We start from the raw sequence: 17,355 nt of genomic DNA, 5'->3' as shown, positions 1-17,355 counted from the left end.
ATCTAGGTAATTTAGACATGATTGATAAGTCAACAGCAAGGCCAGCAAATTGTAGCAAAGTGGAAAAATTTATTAATCATAAAAGATGACCTAATAAATTAGTTCCTAATTAACACAGCTTAATATGTTATACTTTTCGTGTGGGCTATGGAAAGCGGAGTGTACGAAAACAGGAACTTAATTTGCCATGTTAATTTCTTAAGATTCTGTAGTTTCTTGAAACTTCTGCAGTTCTCTAATCCTGGGCACCCTTTTCCCTTTGGATCTATCTTCTCTCTGCTGCAACAAACACGGTTTCACACTACCTTCACAATAATTAATTAGTCCTCTCCTTTACAAAACATTTGGAACAATTGACCAGTCAGCAGTGTACGTAATTGATTTTTCATTGACTTTGTCATCAGGAGTTAGGAATATAGGAATTAGGACCAGAAGTAGGCAATTCAGCCCTTCAAGCCTGTTCTTCCATTCAATCCACCTCCCTACCTGTTTGCCTTTAACCTGTTTTTTTTATCAGAAATATATCTATCTCCTTCTTGAAACCATTGGCTCCTAATCTATCGCATTTCGAGTAAGAGAATTCTCACACATCTAGACACCTCATCAGTTATCACAGAATTGCAACAGTACAGGAGGGAGGCCATTTGGCCTGTTGTGTCTGGGCCAACTCTATTGGAACATTTTACCTAGTGCCACTTCCCTGCCATCTCCTATTGCCCTGCACATTCTTCCCTTTCAGGTAACAATCTAATTCCCTCTTGAATATCTCGATTGAGCCTGCCTCCACCACACTTATCAGGCAATGTCCCAACCACACACTATGTGAAAACATTTTTCCTTGTGCTGCCATTACTTTTGCCAATTACGTTAAATCCGTGCCCTCTTGTTCTTCCACCAATGGGAACAGTCTCTCCATACATACTCTGTCCAGATGCCTAATGAGTTTGCATACCTCTATCACATCTCCTCTTGACAATCTCTTCAAGAAAAACAGTCCCAACTCCAATCTATCGTCCTGGAGTACTTCGGCCCTGGGTCATAAGACATAGGAGCAGAATTAGGCCATTTGGTCCATTGAGTCTGCTCTGCAATCCATTCATGGCTGATATGTTTCTCATCCCCATTCTCCTGCCTTCACCCCATAAACACTGATTCCCTTTTTAATTAAGAACCTATTTATTCTCATGAATCTTTTCTGCACTCTCTCTCATGTCTGCATCTTTTCTAAAGGTGGTGCCCAGAACTGGACACTACTCATGTTGAGGCTGAACCAGTGCTTTATACAGGCTTAAGACTTTCTTGCTTTTATGTTCTATGCCCCTGTTAAAAAAGCCCTGTCACCTTCAATGATTTATGCGCATGTACATCCAGGTGCCTCGCTCCTGCACCGTCTTTAGAATTGTACCCTTTGCTTTATATTGACTCCCTGCATTCTTCCTATGAAAATGAAACATTTCACACTTCTCTGCATTAAATTTTATTTATAACAAATAAGCCAATATAATTCCTTGATGCACGTTACATCAGTATGCTGATTTTGACTAGTTCAGTACAGTCCTATGTAGTTACCACGGTTCATTTAAGAAAAATTATGGTATTTGAAGTTACACAGACACGTGTTAAAGCTGCAAAATTTAAATACGTGGTTTAATTCCCCTACAAAACATGATATTCTCTCATCCACACTTCACACGCATTCATTCTCATATATCTCCACGCCGAGTTTTATAAAAGTGTTTCTGATCCTTGTTAATATAAACTCTGTATTTTGTTTTACAGTGGTATAACTTTCGGCAGTGCAGTTGAAATTTGGGGAAAATTGGTACAGAGTCCTCACAAGAAACAAAGTATCGAGCTGCTAGCTGATAAAATCAGATTGGTTGGAGCCTGTAATTCAGTGGTATGTTTGGTCTCCAAATTATATCTGTCAATTCCTTGTTATAACACCATGCAATTGACTTAATTCAAGATTTGTTTCTTCCTCAATATCCTTCTCTTCCATTAGCCCTGCTGCAAAATATTTCTCAACTATCTCCAATGTCTGTCCCTTCTCTCCTAACGTATTACTCTTTATTTAGGGTCCCATGTCACAATTCTCTGTTTACTGATCCATTTCTAGAATGCTGCTTGTTTTAATTTGTCAGACATGGCTCAGTCATTGCACCCTCACCTCCAGGTTGGAAGGCAATTGGTGCAGGCTCCACTCCATAAATTTGAGCACATAATCCATGTCGACTTTCCATTGCACTACTAAGGAGCTGCTCCATTTTTGGAAGTGTTGCTAATCCGATGACGAGTCAAGGCTCTGTCAACTCTCTTGTAAAAGATACCTCATCAAAGCTCGGAAGAGCAGGGAGATTTTCCAGGTATGCTGACAAGCATTTCACCTTGAACTAACATAAATGACTGAATCCTCCATTTTAGTTCTCTCATTTGTGGGTCTTTGCTGTGTGTGATTTGACTGCTGTATTTACCTGTAGGTCCACTAAGTTTGCCAAAGGTCATCTTTACAACATCCTGAGGTTGTGAAATGCAATACAAAAATGCTTGTCCCTTAATGTTTGAGATTCTCTCCTCAAATTCCCTTCCTTCTTTAAATTTCTTTCTTATTCTATCATCTTTATTTTTTGATCATTTATCATACCTGTCACTTATGTATTCCTCTACTTCAATTTTAGTCTATTTCCATCCTCTTAATTTTATAGTTGTGAACTCTTTACAATCTGTGTTGTGTATATATCTAATCCTATTTTAAACTGTAGATCAATAAGGGAGTATTTTATGTGCCAGCTTCCATCTCATTTCGGCTAGCTCACTGATGTTTCCAAATATGGCTTATTCAACCAATTCTCCCTGTTTTTGAATTCACTTTTTTCCCTTTCTATTTGGACCTTAAATCTAATAATTTTATGAGCTCCTGAAGTTCTCTGTTGAGCTGATTATTAGGGGATCAATGTTAAGACAGGACAATGTGGTTCACCATTTGAAGGATAGGAGATGATGAGAATGTTAAGTGAATATGTACCCTGGTTATACACAGAGAACTTTGAGGATCATTCATTTTATGCATACTTGCACAATAAGTCAGGGGCTTTTCCTATGTTTCTTTGATATTCATCATAGAATTTCCTATGTTTCTTTGATATTCATCACAGAATTTATAATGCAGAAGGAGGCCATTCGGCCAATCAAGTCTGCAGCGGCCCTTGGAAAGCGCACTTTACTGAAGCCCACCGTATCCCCGTAGCCAAGTCACCCCACCTAACCCTTTGGATACTAAGTGGAAATTTAGCATGGCCAATCCACCTCACCACATCTTTGGACTGTGGGAGGAATCCGGAGCACCCGGAGGAAACCCAAACAGACACTGGGAGAAAGTGTAAACTCCCCCCCCCCCCCCCCCCCCCCCCCCCCCCCCCCCCCCCGCCGGAGGCCAAAATTGAACCAGGGTTCCTGGAGCGGTGAGGCAGCAATGCTAACCACTGTCCACTGTGCCGCCCCCATTGGACAATGTGCCTCTGTTGCAACAACAACTATTCGAGTGCATCATTGGCTATAATGCATTTTACGAAAAAGCTCTATATAATTGCAGGTCTGTCTTTTCCATATGGACAACTTTCTGTTCCTATGGTGTGAACATTTGGAGCCCCCTTCTGAATGTGGTCAATCTGTTTAACACAATCCCTTCTTGATAAGTTACCACAACAGAATACTGCCTGTATTTTTCACAATTGTTTTTTCTTTCTTATATTGTGTATGTGTATACTTGATGTGAAATTATAATTCATGATTTAATTATGTAAAATAGTGAAAAATCTCCAATATACTGTGGAGTACTGTCCCACACCTGGGGCAGTCTCACAAATATTCTTGTAACTGTCATTCAAGAATGACATTAACAAAGATCTGGAAGTATGCTAAGTGTTGTACCATTCAGCTTTCCGCTGGGGGCGACACATTGCATAAGGAGACCATAAAGGGAAGAAAATTAAATTAGAATTTATGTTGATTTTTTTCTTTGCCGTCTGTGCCATCATTAAGTTTTTGTTTCATTTTAATTTTGTATTAATCTTTATTTTTATTGTCTGCTAGATGACTTGCAAAGTATTCTCACATTTTGTTTACAGTGTAGATCAAAATTTGCCTGAGAATATACTTGTAATAGTATTTTCAATGTTTTTATTTAATCATAGGATTTGCCATTTAAGATCAAAGAAAGGCATTCACTGGAATACATAAGACAATTTCCTCATCTTCGTTGCAAAACAAATGTTTTCAGTTCTCTCCTCCGGATACGAAGTGAAGCATCAGCAGCTTTTCATTCATTTTTCAAGGTAAGTTAATTACAATATACAGAAGTATTTTTATTATACACGTAAAATTATGGCAAAGTTTTTATGTGTGCTTAGAATCTGTGCTTTTACACACAAATTGCTTCATGAATTTTGCTTTCCTGTAATCTGACCTACGCAGCTAAATTTTCACTGATGCTAATGAATTTCCAAGTTGAGGGACTTCCAGGGGCAACCATGGAGTGACCGGTCACACATTTGGTAGCTTCTGCTCAAGGTGGATTTTTTTGGGCTTTTCCCCGCCCAAAGGGCGAAGCATTTGAGCGCAAGAGGTACAGGAGTGCCTGGGGAAGGTTTTACTCCTCTAATGTGGCTGGTGGGTGGATCCACGGACTAGGAGTGGGGCAAGAAGGAAAGAGCTGCTGGAACAGGAGTCTTTGTGATGTGCCACAGGAAACCAAAACGGAGGGCAAGGAGGCTGCTCTGCCACCCAGTGGTCAATAGAGTTCCTTAATGGAAAGTTCTGCCTGCAGAGGAAAAAGCCCTGGAAGACCTAGCCAAGGTGGTGGAACTGATTTAAGTCTGGGATCAAGTGTGGAACAGAGGCTGGAGTCCCAGGGGCAGTCGATCCAGACAGTGGAAGAGGCGGTAGGGGAGCATGAGGAGCAGCTGGCCTTATTGGTGGCTGAGGTGGGGGCGATGCAGGAGACCCAAAAGAGGCTGAAGGAGAAAATAGAGGATCTGGAAAATCACTCCAGAAGACAAAACCGTAGAATGTTGGAGATGCCCAAAGGCATCGAAGGTACGGAAGCCGGTATGTACGTGGCTAAGATGCTGGAGCTGATGGGGGAGGGAGCCTTTGACTGGCTCCTCAAGGGCGACCGAGTGCACAGGATACTGATGTGGCTGCAGATGGGTGAGCCGCCAAGGGCGATTGTTGCTGTGGTCGCATCACTTTCTGGACAAGGAGAAGATTCTCCGATGGGCGAGGCAGACCAGGAAATGCACCTGGGAATGGAACGAGCTGCGGGTGTATCAAGATCTGAGAGCAGAACTGGTAAAGAGGAGGGCTGGGTTCAACTGTGTCAAGGTGGCCCTCTTTAAAAGGGGAGTGAAGTTCAGAGTATTGTACCTGACCAGCCTATGGGTGACTTTCCAGAAGCAAAAGTACTATTTTGGCATGCCAGAAGAGGCGATGGACTGGGAATAGTGAATTTTGGAAGAGTTTGTGTGTTTTATTCTTTTGGTTAAAAAAGTCTTTGGCGGGTTCTCTGGAGAGCAGGTTATTCATGGGGAAACATCGAGCGTGGGTGCACCTTTTGTTACTTTTTGGGGGAGGGTGGCTAGGTGGTAGGGGGGAGGTGGGCGTGGTAGGGAAGTTGGAGGCTTTCGGCGAGGGCCACCATGCTAGCTGGAAGGGCTAGTTGATGGGAGTAAAGTTGGAGGTTGTCAGGAGGCAGGCATGGGGGGGGTGGAGGGATGGAGTTGGTATTTTCTTTGAGGATGAGGGAGGGTTACTGACAAGGATGTGGTTGATGTAGCACAGTTGGAAAAGGATCGATTACAGTGAGCATCTGAAGGTGGGCCTGGAGGGTTGCGTGGCATGGGCCGGGAGCTGGCACCCCACTCCCCGACCAGGCTGGTCTTGTTTAACGTGAGGGGGCAGAATGAGCCGGTCAAACGGCACATGTGTTCAAGCACCTGAGGAGTCTGAAGGCGGACGTGGTCCTTTTGCAGGAGGTGCACCTGATAATAGGGGACCAGACAAGGTGAGGAAAGGATAGGTGGGGCAGGTGTTTCACTTTGGACATGAAGATGAGGGGGCTGGAAGGTGGGTTTGAGGTGGGGATTATTGTAACAGATAGGGAGGGGGATGGTCGTGATGGTTAGCGGAAAGATGGAGAGGATGCTGGTGGTTGTGGTAAACGTTTATGCCCCAAATTGGGATTATGTAGATTTTATGATGCGGGTGTAAGGGAAAATTAGGGAATATCAGCCACGCCAGATTTTAATACGTTACATAATCAGGCTTGGACTAGTGGAGTCTAAAGTTGGTGATGGTGTCGGCATTGGCGAAGGAGTTGAAGGGATTCATGGAGTGCATGGGTGGGGTGGCAGGGTGGACCTGTGGAGGTTTGGGCGGCCGACCATGTGCCGTACTGGTTGGATTTGTGCGGCCTGAGGGGCATGCCAGCGCCTGCAGTAAAGACTGGATGTGGAGGTGTGCAAGTGGGTGAGGCTGTCATTCAGGGGTACATGGAGCTAAACGACTCGAGGGAGGTCACGGCCGCCACACTGTGGGAAAGACTCAAGGCGATAGTCAGGGGGAGTTTACCTCAATTCGGTCACATGGGGCGAAAGCAGAGCAGGCAGAGATGGCAAGGCTGGTGGATGAGATTTTGAGGGTAGACAGGAGGTATTCGGAGGCCTCAGAAGCAGGGCTGTTGAAGGAGAGGCAGAGGCTCCAATGGAGTTTGGATTAGTGTCTCCGGAAAGGCGATGGGGCAATTATGGAAGGCCAGAGGGGCCGTACATGTGTACGGGGAGAAGATGAGGATGTTGGGCCATCAGTTGAGGAAGCAAGCGACTGGGAGGGTGATTAGTAGGGTAAGGGGTGATCAGGGTGGGGTAGTGTTGGACCCAGAGGGGGTGAATGGTGTATTTTAAGGATCCTACAGAAGGCTATACGAGTCTGAGCCCCCCCCAGCCAGGGGGAGGGAATATGGCAGTTTTTTGATGGGCTGCAGTTTCCCAAGGTAGAGGAGGAGCTGGTTCTGGGATTTGGGGCCCCTATTGGGTTGAGGGAGGTGATGCAGGTAGGGAAGGCCCCGGGGCCGGATGGGTTCTCTGTGTAACTTTGTAGAAAATTTCAGGCGGATCTGGAGCCACTGCTGGCGAGGGTGTGTAATGAAGCAAGGGAGAGGGGGAAAAGACTCTCTACATTGTTGCAGCCTTCCATCTCCCTGATATTAAAAAAAGGACAAGGATCCGGAGTAGTGTAGGTCGTACCGCCCGATATCGTTACTGAATGGAGACAAGCTGTTGCAAAGGTGAACGAATTGAGAACTGTGTCCCGGGGATGACAGGCAAGGACCTAACGCCGTTTGTGAAGGGGGGGCAGTTGACGGCGAACGTGAGAAGGTTGCTTAATGTAACCATGATGCCTTTGGAGGGGCACGAGGTAGAGGTAGTGGTGGCGATGGATGCGGAGAAGGCTTTTGGGCAGTTCAAGTTTGGGCAGGGGTTTGTGGACTGGGTCCAGCTGCTGTACAAGGTGCCAGTCAAAAGTGTGCGGGCGAACCGAGTGAGTTTGAGGTATTTTGGACAGCATAGGGGGATGGGATGTGGGGGTGCTGGCGCTGCCGAACCTGATGAACTGGACGGCGAACATTGTTATGGTTAGGAACTGTGTCGTGGGGGGGGTGTCAGTGTGGGGTGAATGGAGGCCGCATTATGTGGGGAACAAGTTTGAGAGATTTGTTATCAGCATCTCTGCCATTCTCGCCGGCCAGGTACTCCGTGAGCCCAGTGGTGGTGTAAGCTGTAATGGTGTGGTGGCAGTAGAGGCAGCACTTGGGGCTAAAGAGAACCTTGGTATGGGCACCGATTCGAATAACCATAGGTTTGTGCTGGAAGGGGGCGGGATGAATATGAAGTTTCAGGAGTGGCGTCAAGCAGGAATTGAGCAATTTGACCTGTTCGTGGGAGGCACATTTGTGAAGTTGGAGGACCTGGAGGAAGAGTACGAGCTGCCCAGAGGGAATGGTTTTAGGTACCTGCAGGTCTGAGATTTTGTAAGGAGAGAGGTACCGTCCTTTCCTGGGCAGCCACCCCTGGGATTGAAGGACAAGGTACTGTCGAGGGACAAGATATGGAAGGGGAAGGTGTCTTAGGTCGACAAGGAGTTGATGGATTGGGAGGGGGCTCTGGTGGGGGATATAAGACGCAAGTGGGAGAAGGAGCTGGGAGGCGAGGTGGGAACCGAGACATGGGCAGAGGCCCTGCTGAGGGTCAATGCTTCCTCATTGTGTGCGAGGCTAAGCCTAATTCAGTTTAAAGTAATACATAGGACGCATACAATGGTAGCAAGGATGAGTAGGTTCGGTGGAAGATAGGTATGGGCAGTGTGTGGGGGCTCCACGAATGATGTCCACGTGTACTGGGTTGTCCAAGGCTGAAGTGGTCCTGATGGGTTTGCGGACATATTGTCAGAGGTGCTGGGGATGGAGGTGGCCCCGAGTCCAGAGGTGGTGATATTTGGGGTGTCGGAAGATCCAGGAGTTCAGGGGGTGAGAGAAGCCAATGTTCTGGCCTTTGCCTCCCTGTTAGTCCGGAGACGGATCTTGCTTGGGTGGCGGGACTCTGAGCCGCCGAAAGCGGGAGTATGAGTGAGCGACATGGCAGAATTCCTGAGGTTGTAGAAAGTCAAGTTCGTCTTGAGGGGGTCGGCGGATGGATTCGCTCGGAGGTGGAGGCTGTTTATTGATTTCTTTAAGGAGGTTTGAAGACTCAGTAGGTGGGGAGGGGGGGGTGAGGGCTAAGGGGATTAAAATGGGGAAGGCAGGATGGAAGATGTGGCCGGTATTAGGGGAGCGGTGTTGGGAGGGGGTTGTGGGTGTTGTTTGATTGTTCTTCTGCTTTTGTTTGTTTACATAAAAATGCCTTAAATAAAATATTTTAAAAGAAAATGAATTTCCAAGTTGATGAGCAAAATCAATTATTACGAAAAGTTTGTGATGTCATCCTTCAAACCAACTTCTGCTTTAAAACAGCCTTGGGTGCTCCGGTTTCCGCCCACAGTCCAAAGATGTGCAGGTTAGATGGATTGGCCATGATAAATTGCCCTTAGTGTCCAAAATTGCCCTTAGTGTTGGGTGGGGTTACTGGGTTATGCGGATAGGGTGGAGGTGTTGACCTTGGGTAGGGTGCTCTTTCCAGGAGCTGGTGCAGACTCGATGGGCCAAATGGCCTCCTGCACTGTAAATTCTATGATAAAGTATTCCACCTACTCTTTACTGCAGAGAGGGGAATAGAGTTAAATCCAAAATGCCTAGCCCGCTAGTTGACATTCCTGCCATCCAATGTTTGATTCCCTCTTGAATCAGCCTGCAACTTCCTCTCTCTGCACCTTTTGGCATCTTCCTCAGGGCCCATTTGAGACATCTCACCACTTGCAGGTAAATCATTACATCAGCATAATGACTTTAGTAGAAACTTGATTGATGGATCAAGACAGCTTCCCTCTGATGATACCCTATATCACATGTCTGGCCCAGAACACATGTGGCTGTCTGGTTCTTGGCACTAAATCATATTTTCATTTGAACTCCTACTCTGAAATCTCCTCCTTTGAGTAACTTGCCTTGTTCCATCTCTCTCGCCTTTCTTTTAAAATCCTCGTTTTCTAATCCACACGTGACAAATTTCTCAAAGATGTCTTCACTCCTTCGCCTCTGCACAAGTGGCTTCTTCATCCAGACAGTGGTGAGCCTGTGGACTTTTCTACCACAGAAAGTAACTGAGGCTGAGGCCCAAAAATTGTATGTTTTCAAGAGGGAGTTGGATATAGCTTGGGACGGAAGGGATCAAACAATATGTTGGGGGGGCGGTGAAGGTGGGAATAGGCTATTGAGTTGGATCATCAACCATGATAATGAATGGTGGTGAATGCTCGAAGGGATGAATGGCCTATTCCTGCTCTTATTTTCTTTGTTTTTCATCCTCTGTTAATTCAACCTCCATCTCAGTTCATCATGCTCTCTGATTTTACTGTCCTTCTATCACCCCTTAATTTCTCTCTCTACATAAGCTTTCCAATCCGTATTCACAGCTAGCCTGTTGACCCTGCCATCTTCACAGGTCCTCCCTGGTATCATTGTACCAATTACAGTTGAGACCTTTTGTGATTTTTTTTTCTTCCTTGTATCACTTGCTACCAATCTTTCTCCTTTCTCCTCACTACCCTCAATTCCTTCATTGTTTGCCCTGAAAAAGCACTTCCTCAAGTCACTTGAGCAGTTGTAAATTCTTAACTGTCCATCTGATGATTTGCTGTTCACCTCATCTGCACTGTTGATGTCCCTTTCCCCATGAGAATTATTGCCTTATTTTTTACTGGTTGTTCCTCCAGTAGGGTTTTCAATTCTGTGCCCTTAGATCTATGCACAGTATGAAGTCTTACAACACCAGGTTAAAGTCCAACATGTTTGTTAGAAACACTAGCTTTCGGAACACTGCTCGTTCCTCAGGTGAATGAAGAGGTATGTTCCAGAAACATATATATAGATAAATTCAAAGATGCCAGACAATGCTTAGAATGAGAGGCCATTCCCCTCAACAGTATCCAAAGCGGTATATCTGTTCTGCAGGGGAATGGCCACAGGAGATTCTTGCACTATCTGCCTCGCTCTCTTGCTCTGTCTGGTGGTCCATTCCCTTCCTGCCTGCGGAGACTGAGCCTGCGATGTGACCACCTCGGTATATGTGCTATCCTTGATGCTCTCCGACTCACGGATGCTCCACAGTGTCTCCAGTCGCCGCTCCAGCTCTGAAACTCGAGCTTCCAGGAGATGTAACTGGAGACACTTCCTGCACACATGCTGACCCTGGGGACTGGAACTGTCCCCAGCCTGCCACATGGAGCAAGAGGAGCAGACCTCGCCCCAAGCTAGTGATTCCAAATAAACCTGTTGGACTTTAACCTGGTGTTGTAAGACTTCTTTCTTAGAAATGAGCTGGGAATATTTCCAAGCCTGAGCCTTCCCCATCTGCATCGACCCCTCACAATCCTCAGCCCGATCGGGGCCCCCAATCCCTGCACCACTGCCTCCACCACCCTCAGGAACTCCAGCTCAGACCATCATCCCTCACTGGAGGCTCCGAGCTCTACAATTTCTGGTAAAAAGCCTCAAACACCCCTTTCACCCCCTCCGGCTCCTTTACCACCGTCCCCCACCATCTCTCATCCTGTCTTTCCTTCACTGCCACCTGCCTCAATTGATGCAGAAGCATCCTGTTGGCTTTCCCTCCATATTCACATAATGCCCCCCTGGCCCTGCGCACCTGCCCCACCGCCTTTCCTGTGAATACAAGCCCAAACTCCATCTGAAGCTTCTGTCTCTCCTTCAGCAGTGCCTCCTCAGGCGCCTCTGAATACTTGCATTCAACCCTCAGAATGGCCTCTACCAACCTCAAACTCTCAGCCTGTTCCAAACTCTCCTTGTATGTCTGGATCGAGATTAATTCCCCCTTTACCATCGCCTTCAGCGCCTCCCACAAGGTGGAGACAGAAACCTCCCCTGCCTCATTCTACTCCACATAGTTTCAGATAGCCACCCCATCTTCTCGCAGACCTCCTTATCTGCCAATAACCCCACGTCCAACCTCTACTGCAGCTGTTGGGGCCTCGACTTTGCCACTCACAAATCCACCTAATGCAGCGTGGGGTCAGACACCATAATCATCAAATACTCCGATCCAATCACCCCCCACCAACAGCACCTTGTCCAGGACAAAGAAATCAATCTGGACGTACGAGATGTACAAAGATTTGTCATCCTCAGCCTCTCAAACAGCCACGGATCTGCCCCTCCTATGCACTCCATAAACCTCAACAGCTCCTTTGCCATAGCCCACAGCTTCAGGGACTCGGACAGAACCGGTCCAACCTAGGGTAGAGCGCTGTACTAAAGTCCCCTCCATAATCATCTGGTGTGTGTCCAGGTCCGGAGTCTTTGCCAACGCCCACCTCAAAAACTACATATCATCCCAATTTGAGACATACACATTCGCCAGCACCATGGGCTCCCACTCCAACCTCCCACTCGCATCACAAATCCACCCCCAGGGTTTGTCACTCTTCCCACCTCAAAAGCCACCCTCTTATTGATCCAACCACTGTCAGCCCCCTGGTCTTCATATCCAACCCCAAATGGAATACCTGCCCGACCCACCTCTCCTCAACCTCGTCTTGTCTCCCATCTTCACATGCATCAGCTGAAGAAGCGCCACATCCACCTTCAAACTACTTAAATGAACAAAATGCGAGACCTCTTAATCGGCCCATTCAATCTCCGATCATTCCACCGAAAGTTGTGTCTTTGGAACTCTCTTCAAAAGGTAGTGGAAGTAGAGTCTTTGAATATTTTTAAGGCACGGTAATAATCTTTATTAGTGTCACAAGTATGGGCACTACACCATGGGCTAGTTTAGCACAGGGCTAAATAGTTGGCTTTTAAAGCAGACTAAGGCAGGCCAGCTGCACGGTTCAGTTCCCGTGCATACGCCAGAATGTGGCGACTAGGGGCTTTTCACAGTAACTTAATTTGAAGCCTACTTGTGACAATAAGTGATTTTCATTTCATTTTTCATTTCATTTTTCAAGTAGGCTTACATTACACTGCAATGAAGTTACTGTGAAAATCCCCTTGTCGCCACACTCCGGCACCTGTTCGGGGGCACATGGGAGAATTCAGAATGTCCAATTCACCTAACAAGCACGTCTTTCGAGACTTAGAACATAGAACAGTACAGCACAGAACAGGCCCTTCGGCCCTCAATGTTGTGCCGAGCCATGATCACCCTACTCAAACCCACGTATCCACCCTATACCCGTAACCCAACAACCCCCCCCTTAACCTTACTTTTATTAGGACACTATGGGCAATTTAGCATGGCCAATCCACCTAACCCGCACATCTTTGGACTGTGGGAGGAAACCGGAGCACCCGGAGGAAACCCACGCACACAGGGGGAGGACGTGCAGACTCCACACAGACAGTGACCCAGCCGGGAATCAAACCTGGGACCCTGGAGCTGTGAAGCATTTATGCTAACCACCATGCTACCCTGCTGCCCCCGCAGGGGGCAGGAAACCCACGCAGATATGGGGAATACATGCAGAGTCTGCACAGGCAGTGACCCAAGCTGGGAATGGAACCTGCGACCCTGGTGCTGTGAAGTAACAATGCTACCGTGCCGATAGATAGATTCTTGATAGGAATGGGGTGAAAGTTATTGAGTTAAGTGGAATGTGGAGCTGAGGTTAAAACAGGTCAACCATGATCTTATTGAATGGCAGAGCAGACTTTAATAGCTAAGTGGCCTACTCCTACTCCAAATTCAGAAGTTTGTACCTTCCTAGTGAGAACCAAATCCAGCGCTACGCATTTTAAAAAACTTTTACATGGGTGTCACTGGCAAGACCAGCATTTGCTGCCCATCCTGAATTGTCATTGAGCCACTACCTTGTACCACTACTGTCCACCTGGTGCAGGTAAGCCATGCAGTGCTGTTGGGAAGGAGGTTGCAGAATTTTGGTCCCAATTTTAGTCTCTTTAGTTATAAAAGAATTTGCTGGAAAACTCAGCAAGCCAGACAGTATCAGGAGGAGAGAAATAGAATTATAATTTACGGTCCATAACCTTTCAACTAGCTCAATAGTGCATGATGGAAAATAGACTCTAATTTTGAAATAATGGGGCATGGGGTCTGCTAGTTGTACTGACCTTTGTTGTTTTTCGTAGAAATAGTCTATTACTGGTGGATTTCAGATTTGTACACGAGATCAATTTCTTATTTCTACTGTCCAAGCCTGGATTTATTATGCATTTGTGTTTAAAAAAATATATAATTGGATGTTGAGCTCCAAAAAAATCCTAAGTACAGGAGGAAACCTGTGCTGCTGCACAGTGCTGAAGTTTGTAATGACTAAATTGAATGCAGTAGTTGCCAACAGCATAGATGAGAATTTGAGTGTCAGCAGACAAATCCTAATGCAAGTGCATGATCAGTGAGACTTTTCAGCAAGTGTGGACAAAATTTGTATTGAATTGTTTAAGGCTCTTTGCAGTGTGCAGAACATAGTTAAATGAATGAGTATATAATAACTTTGTAATTTTTTGTTCAATTACAGGATAATGGATTTGTGCACATACACACACCCATAATAACATCAAATGATTGTGAAGGAGCTGGGGAAATCTTCCAAATTGAAGTAAGTATTGTCCAGAACTAGAAGTTAAGTAGACTGATAATATACAGAAGATTTCATAGAATCCCTACAGTGCAGACATTCGACCCTCCGAAAGTGCACTCTGCTGAGGTCCATTCCCCCGCCCACCCAGCAACTTAACCCGTACATCCATGGACACTCTGGAGAAATTTAGCATAGCCAATCCACCTAACCTGCACATCGTTGGACAGTGTGAGGAAGCCGGAGCACCCAGAGGAAACCCACACAGGCATGAGGAGAGCGTCCAAACTCCACACAGACAGTTGACCAAGGTTGGAATCGAACCCGGATCCCTGATGCTGTGAGGCAACAGTGCTAACCACTGTGCCATCACATTTCTAAGTTTCCCATAGCACTGATGCACATGCATTGAAAACCCTTACAGTAACGAATCAGTTTAATGAACAAGCAGGTTTTCTGTTACTTAAAGCAACTGGAATTGGATTTTGTTTATTGCCCTGTGTACCAAGGTACAGTGAAAAGTATTTTTCTGCAAGCAGCTCAACACTAGTGGTCTGAAATGCAACGGTGTCACTCTAAATTATAATTAGCCGAGTTGAAAAATGATGATGATGTTGATTAGCTGTTTCATTATCATCAAAGAGAAGCCCTAGAGCGCGGTTGCTAGATTTTTTTCCTCTCCTGCCTGAAGTGATTGAGTCCTGTTGAGGTGAAATTCCCCAAGCTCAGCTATGTCCTCATTCTCCAAGTGGCCATTGTAGGTGCGTGTGTGTGTGTGTGGGTGATCCCACACACTAACATTATGCTTGAAGTCCAGTGGTCCTGTAAGGCATGTTGTGAGATTTATTGCTCGCTCAGTATAATCCAGAAGACTAGTAGCCACCTGCTGCTGTGCTGCATTTACAAATGCAATGACGAAATGAGTAATTACCACAATATTGAATATTTTGGTGGCGTGTGATATCCATGCCTTAAGTACCTCTAAACTTGTCTATTCCAAGGTAATCTTGGCTATATTCCCACTTTTTACCCTCTATAAACTTGAGGTCATTCAAAACTGGCAACAAGTCCCATTCCCCTATCGCCCCTGTGCTTGCTGACCTCCAGTGGCTCCCAGTCAAGCAACGTCTTAAATTTAAGTTTCTCATCCTCGTCTTCAAACCTCACCTTGGCCTTGCCCTTCTCTGTACTTTCCCACAACCCTCCCAATATATCTTCACTCCTCTCATTCTGATCTTTTGAGCATTCTCAATCTTCATTGCACCGCCATTGGTGACAGTGTCTTCTGTTATCTCGGCCCAAGCTCTGAAATTCCTTCCTTTCCTCTCGATTTCACTTTTCTCCTTTAGAATACAACTTAAAACCTAGTTATGACCAAGCTTTTGGCCATCTGATCAAATACCTCCTCATGTGACTTGTGCCATATTTTGTTTTACAGTCCCTCTGAAGCGCCATTGGCTTTTATGTTAAAGTTCTCTAGAAATGTAAATTGTTCATTTCTATACCTGTTACATAACTGTTTTCTACCATCAAAATAAAACAAATCTTACTGTGTACAATGTAAGGAACTGTATTTTCCAATTACAGGTAGGTTTTACACGTGTAACTTGTGTATACTTTATATGATTTAAAGAACAAAATATTATTTTAAACAGCACATTGCAAGAATATACTTATTAAAAATGCACTTTGCACCATAATATCAAAGATGCAGGAGGGTAAAGGAGCAAAACCCATATTCCATGAGTGCCGTAGAAATACGAATGAAGTTGTCACTCAATTTAGCCAACTAAAACAAAGCCATAATCAATAGAGTAAATACAATTTTGAGTTGTATATTCAAATCCATGAATTCCAAGCCAGGATGCCATAGGGTAAGCTGTATACTGCTTTGGTAGAACCTCACTTTGAATATTGTCTTTAATTCAGCTGAGCAAGACACAAAAGAAGGAAGCAGTGCAAAAAAAAAAAGGCATAAAATCAGACCCGAACCTCAGAGATCTGAATGTGTGGAAGAACTAGCAATCCTTGGGCTTTTCAGTCCACAAAGGAGTCATCTGAGAGGTGATTTTATAAGACCATAAGACATATGAGCAGAATTAGGCCATTCAGCCCATCGATTCTGTTCCGCCGTTCAATCATGACTGATATGTTTCTCATCCCCATTCTCCTGCCTTCTCCCCATAACCCCTGATCCCTTTATTAATCAAGAACCTATCTATCTCTGTCTTAAAGACACTCAGTGATTTAGTCTCCGCAGCCTTCTGCGGTAAAGAGTTCCACAGATTCATCACCCTCTAGCTGAAGAAATTCCTTCTCATCTCAGTTTTAAACGATCGTCCCTTCAGCCTGAGGCTGTGGCCTCGGGTTCTAATTTTTCCTACAAGTGGAAACATCCTCTCCACGTCCACTTTATCTCAGTCTCTCAGTATCCTGTAAGATCCCCTTCATCCTTCTAAACTCTGAGTACAGACCCAGAGTCCTCGACTGCTCCTCATATGACAAGCTCTTTATTCCGAGGATACACCTTTTTCACAGTAACTTCATTGCAGTGTTAATGTATGCCTACTTGTGACAATAAAGATTATTATTATTATTGTTGCAAACCTCCTCTGGACCCTTTCCAAGACCAGCACATCCTTCCTTAGATATGAGGCCCAAAACTACTCTCAATTCGCCAAATGGGGTCTGACCAGAGCCGTATACAGCTTCAGAAGTACATCCCTGTTCTTGTATTCTAGCCCTCTCGACATGAATGCTACGTTGCATTTGCCTTCCTAGCCGCTGACTGAACCTGCATATTAACCTTAAGATAATCTTGAACTAGGACTCCTAAGCCCCTTTGTGCTTCTGATTTCCTAAGCACTTTTCCATTTAGAAAATAGTCTATTAAAATAGTGGTGTCGGACAGGTCTGGAGAGTGACAAATATGACACCATTGTTCAAGAAAGAATGGTGTAAGGAGTTTTCTAGTAACTATAGACCAGTCAGTTTAACTTTAGTGGTCGGTAAGGTTAATCAGGGAAAATCAGCACTTGGAGAGGTTTGAGTTAATTAAGGAGAACCAGCACAGATTTCAAAAAGGCAGAT

At 45.3% G+C, this 17,355-nt stretch overlaps 1 protein-coding gene across 4 annotated transcripts in view; it reads left to right on the top strand.

Moving 5' to 3' along the window:
• nars2 (asparaginyl-tRNA synthetase 2, mitochondrial) overlaps positions 1-17,355 on the top strand; it is a 113,774-nt gene that overhangs the window by 10,748 nt on the left and 85,671 nt on the right. For 3 of the 4 annotated variants that reach the window (XM_038818926.1, XM_038818924.1, XM_038818925.1), the window contains 3 exons: positions 1,780-1,900; positions 4,194-4,334; positions 14,206-14,286. In XM_038818926.1, coding sequence (XP_038674854.1) covers positions 1,780-1,900; positions 4,194-4,334; positions 14,206-14,286 — 343 coding nt within the window. Of the gene's footprint in view, positions 1-1,779; positions 1,901-4,193; positions 4,335-14,205; positions 14,287-17,355 lie in introns of those variants that run through there. The other variant, XM_038818927.1, reaches the window with a different exon arrangement.

This window comes from Scyliorhinus canicula, chromosome 14, assembly GCF_902713615.1.
Source record: "Scyliorhinus canicula chromosome 14, sScyCan1.1, whole genome shotgun sequence".
Lineage (NCBI taxonomy): Eukaryota > Metazoa > Chordata > Chondrichthyes > Carcharhiniformes > Scyliorhinidae > Scyliorhinus > Scyliorhinus canicula.
Note: the sequence above shows the minus strand (reverse complement) of the source record. Positions and strands in the feature narration are given on the sequence as shown.